Source organism: Equus asinus, chromosome 4 (genome assembly GCF_041296235.1).
Source record: "Equus asinus isolate D_3611 breed Donkey chromosome 4, EquAss-T2T_v2, whole genome shotgun sequence".
Classification (NCBI taxonomy): domain Eukaryota; kingdom Metazoa; phylum Chordata; class Mammalia; order Perissodactyla; family Equidae; genus Equus; species Equus asinus.
In genome coordinates, this window is record NC_091793.1 from 109,050,961 (window position 1) to 109,053,638 (window position 2,678).

Consider the following 2,678-nt stretch of genomic DNA (forward strand, 5'->3'; position numbering starts at 1 on the left):
AAGGTATTTTTTTACATTGATGTAATTAGGAATTCTCTTAGCTTCATATACCTTCATGTCCAGCTCTAGCCCCAGGTTTGGGAAGTTCTCAGCTATTACTTCTTTGAATAAGCAGTCTGCTCCTTTATCCCTCACTTCTCGCTCTGGGATACCTGTAATCCTTATGTTACTTTTCCCAATTGAGTCAGATATTTCTCGAAGAATTTCTTCATTTTTTTTTTTAATCCTAGTTCTGTCTCCTCTTCCACCTGGATCATTTCTAGGTTTCTGTCTTCAGGCTCACTGATTCTCTTCTCCATAAGGTCTGCTCTATTTTTTATGCTTTCTCCATTATTTTTTACCTCATTAATTGTGTTCTTCATATCCAGCATTTCTGTTCAGTTTTTTTTTGGACTTCAATCTCTTTACTGCAGTATACCTTCTGTTCATTAATTTTAACCCTGAGCTCATTGAACTGTCTTTCTGAGTTTTCTTGTAACTCATTGAGTTTCTTTATGACTGCTATTTTGAATTCTCTGTCAGTCAGATTGTAATCTTCTGTGACTTCTAGTTGGGTTTCTGGAGAGCTGTCATTCTCCTTCTCTTCTGCTGTGTTACTGTAGTTCTTCATGGTGTTTAATGAATTGATCCTCTGCCCCTGCATTTGTGGTAATAAACATCTTTCTTAGTTGAGTACAGCTTTGATTACTTTGGTTCTGAGCTGCTTCTGGTTGTATTTCAGAGACTGTACTTTTGACCCTCCACTGCCTCTGCCAGAGGCATTGTCATTGCCCTTATTATGCTGCTTGTGCCTCTGAGGTTGCTGGTGCCTTGCTGCTTTCGATGTCACCACAGTCTCAGGTGTTGCCTCTGGGGTCACCAGACAGTGAGCACTTCTGCTGCTTTTGGGGTCGCCTGGGTCTCAAGTTCCCGTACTTGCTGTCTGCAGAGTCTCCACAGTTTCTGGGTGCTGCTGCCCCCTGCACCTCCTGCACTACTGCTCCAGGATTATCTGTGGGTGTTGGCAGCACCACTGCCAGGGGTGCTGGATTCACAGGTGTTGCTGTTGCTATCAGGGGCCTGGGTTCTTGTATGCAGCCCCTGCTGGTGGTAGAGCCAGTGTCAGGTGCCCCACCACTAGGGGCTGGATCTCAGGTTCTGCTATGTTTCCTGAAGTCTCAGGTTTCAGGTGCCACCTGCTACTGCGGGTGGAGGTGTAGGGGCTAAACCACAAGTGTTGTTGCTGGCTCTGCAGTCTGGTCACGGGTGCCCACCAGTATGCTTTTTGAGACCTCGGGTCAGGGCAGCCTGCTTCTGCTGATGAAATCCACATTTTGCTTACTGTCCCCACTGCTGGAGGGACCAGTGCCATTGTCAGGGGAAGGGGAGGGGGCTGAGTCTCTGGCTTCTCTGTGTCCTGAAGCCTCAGGACATGTGTGCCATCTGCCACAGCTGGGAGGGGCAGGAGCCACAGCCTCTGGTCACTAGTGCTGGTGCTCACACTGATGTCTGCCCTGAAACCTCGGATGAGGGCACCCTGCCCGTGTCAGGCAAATTCACGCCTTGGGTGTAGTTCCCACTGCTGGAAAGACTGGTGCCGCCGTAGGGGGTGGGGGAGGGGGTGGGATTCGGGTCCCCAATTCCACTCTGTGTCCTGAAGCCTCAGGACATGTGTGCCACCCACCATTGCTGGGGGCAGAGGACAGGGGCCAAGCCACAAGTCCTGTTTGTCCTTGCAGCCTGTGATCACCGGCATGCATGCCGGTGTGAGGATCCATGTTTTAGATCACCACCACTGGGGGGGAGAGAGGGCTGCTCCCCTAGTTCCACTGCTTCCTGGAGATCTAGTCCCCTCACCTTCAGATAGATAGATGCATCTTGGGTCACTCAGGTGTTCTGGTGTGCTGTGCAGGAAATCCTTTGTTGGTCACTGGATGTATGACTGGTTGTAACTTAGAGGGGAGAGACAAAAGGAACGACTCACTCCACCATGATACTGACATCACTCCTTAAAATCTGAACTTTTAAATAAATTTGTTCTTACAGAAATTACGAGGCCAAACTGAAGCTCTTTATATACTAACAAAATGTAACAATACTCGTTTTGAGTTTATATTTACAAATTTGGTTCCTGGAAGTCCTAGACTTTTTACTTCTGTGATTGCAGTACACAGGTATGGTAATACTTTATAGATTATTGACTATTTTTAAGGTGATTCCATGATATAAAGATTTAGAGGATAAAGTTTAGAAATGTGGTGCTATCTTCCTCAAAGCTGTATTGCAAATATCCTGAAGCTGTATTGACACACTGCATTATCATTTAATAGACACTTTGAAGGTAATTATAAAACACACAAGTCTACTAAAGATTCATAAAAATTTCTACTGATTCCATTAAATTAGCTACCAAGATGGTTACAGTGAAATAGAGAATTCATTCAGTGTAGTAACCAAGTTGGATAATTAAATTAATGAATTTAAAAGATTATTTTTCTAACAGTAGAAGGTATATTTGGGTGTTTACTCCAGAGTTTTGTGGTGGTTTTGTTTTTTGTTTGCTAAATTCTTCTCTTTTCACTACTTCAGCTCATTTTTTTAACCATCCCTAAGTACTATGATTTTTTTAAAACCTTGGCTAAGATGACAGACAAAATATATATATACACAAATTTATACACACAGAGAGAGATATATAT

General features: G+C 44.2%; 1 protein-coding gene across 3 annotated transcripts in view; it reads left to right on the forward strand.

Moving 5' to 3' along the window:
• Positions 1 to 2,678, forward strand: part of BBS5 (Bardet-Biedl syndrome 5) — a 29,473-nt gene that overhangs the window by 11,827 nt on the left and 14,968 nt on the right. For all 3 annotated transcript variants that reach the window (XM_014860653.3, XM_044768751.2, XM_070508065.1), the window contains exon 5: positions 2,026 to 2,153. In XM_014860653.3, the coding sequence (XP_014716139.2) occupies positions 2,026 to 2,153 (128 nt within the window). The remainder of the gene's footprint in view (positions 1 to 2,025; positions 2,154 to 2,678) is intronic.